The 1,373-nt window shown below is 47.4% G+C and overlaps 1 protein-coding gene across 2 annotated transcripts in view; it reads right to left on the reverse strand.

The window, feature by feature from the left end:
* Nucleotides 1-429: 429 nt before the first annotated feature.
* LOC147605996 (uncharacterized) overlaps nt 430-1,373 on the reverse strand; it is a 1,738-nt gene continuing 794 nt past the window's right edge. The window contains exons 2-3 of one of the 2 annotated variants that reach the window (XR_015265053.1): nt 590-1,373; nt 430-555 (exon numbers count right to left, since the gene is read on the reverse strand). The exon at nt 590-1,373 is cut by the window's right edge and continues 22 nt beyond it. Coding sequence is in view for 1 of the 2 variants with exons in the window: in XM_086792573.1 (XP_086648699.1) it covers nt 774-1,373 (600 nt within the window). In the remaining variant the exon portion in view is untranslated. The other variant, XM_086792573.1, reaches the window with a different exon arrangement.

Below are 1,373 nucleotides of genomic sequence, written 5' to 3' on the forward strand. Positions count from 1 at the left end.
AACATTGTGTGTGTGTGTGTAGGAACTAAAATTATTATATATTAAATATGTAAGAAATCATATAACTTGCATCTTAACACAAATAGAAGGACCTTTAAGGAGAGAAAGATCAAGCACTTGAGGAAGAGACAAAGAATAATTTCAAATTACTAAATATTGTACACATCGTGATTACAGTTGATGGGGCAAGTGCCTTTTACTCTTGCACTCCCTAATGGGAGCTTAGACGGTGATCTGGAGAGACATTCGAAAGGTTAAAATTTTAGGAAAGTTGTAGGTACTAACATAAAAACTGGTGAAAAATAGCAATTTCTAAAACTTGAACCTCAAATTTTTTTGAAGGTTATATTTTTCAAAAATTGTTGGTCCAATGACACTACACCCCGTTTTTTCAGGACACTATTGGAGTCAAAAGAGGCCTTCACGAAGAGAATACCAAGAGAACAGTCGATGCACGCGAAAAAAAACTAATTTTGAAGGTTATGTTTTTCAAAATTTGTTGGTCCAATTACACTACACCCCGGTTTTTTCGGACACTATTGGAGTCAAAGAGGCCTTCACTAAGAGAATACCAATCAACACAAGCCACATTCACTGAGAGAATACCAATCAACACAAGCCACATAGTATTATTGCATCGAAAAATGTGATTTTACTTGAGGACGGCCGCTCCCAAAATCTTCAGCGCCGGGCGCCCCCCACTCAGGCTCTCTCTCTCTCTCTCTCTCACCCAGGCACGCCTTCATGGAAGGCTCGCGAGCTTGTACAATAGTTCACTTGTAATTTATCACTGCATAGAAAAGAGGGCTTATGAAGGACAGCAAACCCGCAGGGACGAGGGTTAGAAGAGGAATGACAGCCCGTTTCGCCCACACGCTGTTGCAGCTGATGAGGCCCAGCCTGATCTGGATGACGCTCACTATGGAGAGCATGAGGAAAATGGAGCCCACGATGGAGCCGAGGGCGGACACAATCATGCCGAATTGGAGGAGGCGGGGGCTAACGTGATGAAGATGCTTCTCTTGCATCTCGTCGTGGCCATGGTGGTGCAGCTGCGGCCTTATGCCTAGGCTGGAGAGGGTCATCTGCAGCTTGAGGCCTTGGGCAACCAGGGTGGAGAAGAGATAGCAGCTGAAGGCGGTCACCTCGTGCACCACCAGGTTCTTGGGCACGTCCGCCCCCGCCTGGCACGTGCTCACCAGGCTTGTCTGCTGCGTGGCGTTGAAGGAGATGCCGATGAAGACTGCCGCCGTGAAGAAGGAGTTCACGCTCACAAGCTCGTCCAGCGCCGCTACGTGCAGCTGCTTCGTCGCCGACTGCCTCGCTACATCAACCTCCACTCTCTGTTCTTGGGTTGTCTCCGCTCCACCTGG

The sequence above is a fragment of the Cibotium barometz genome, chromosome 58 (genome assembly GCF_041138505.1).
Source record: "Cibotium barometz isolate CiBa-2024 chromosome 58, ASM4113850v1, whole genome shotgun sequence".
Classification (NCBI taxonomy): Eukaryota; Viridiplantae; Streptophyta; class Polypodiopsida; order Cyatheales; family Cibotiaceae; genus Cibotium; species Cibotium barometz.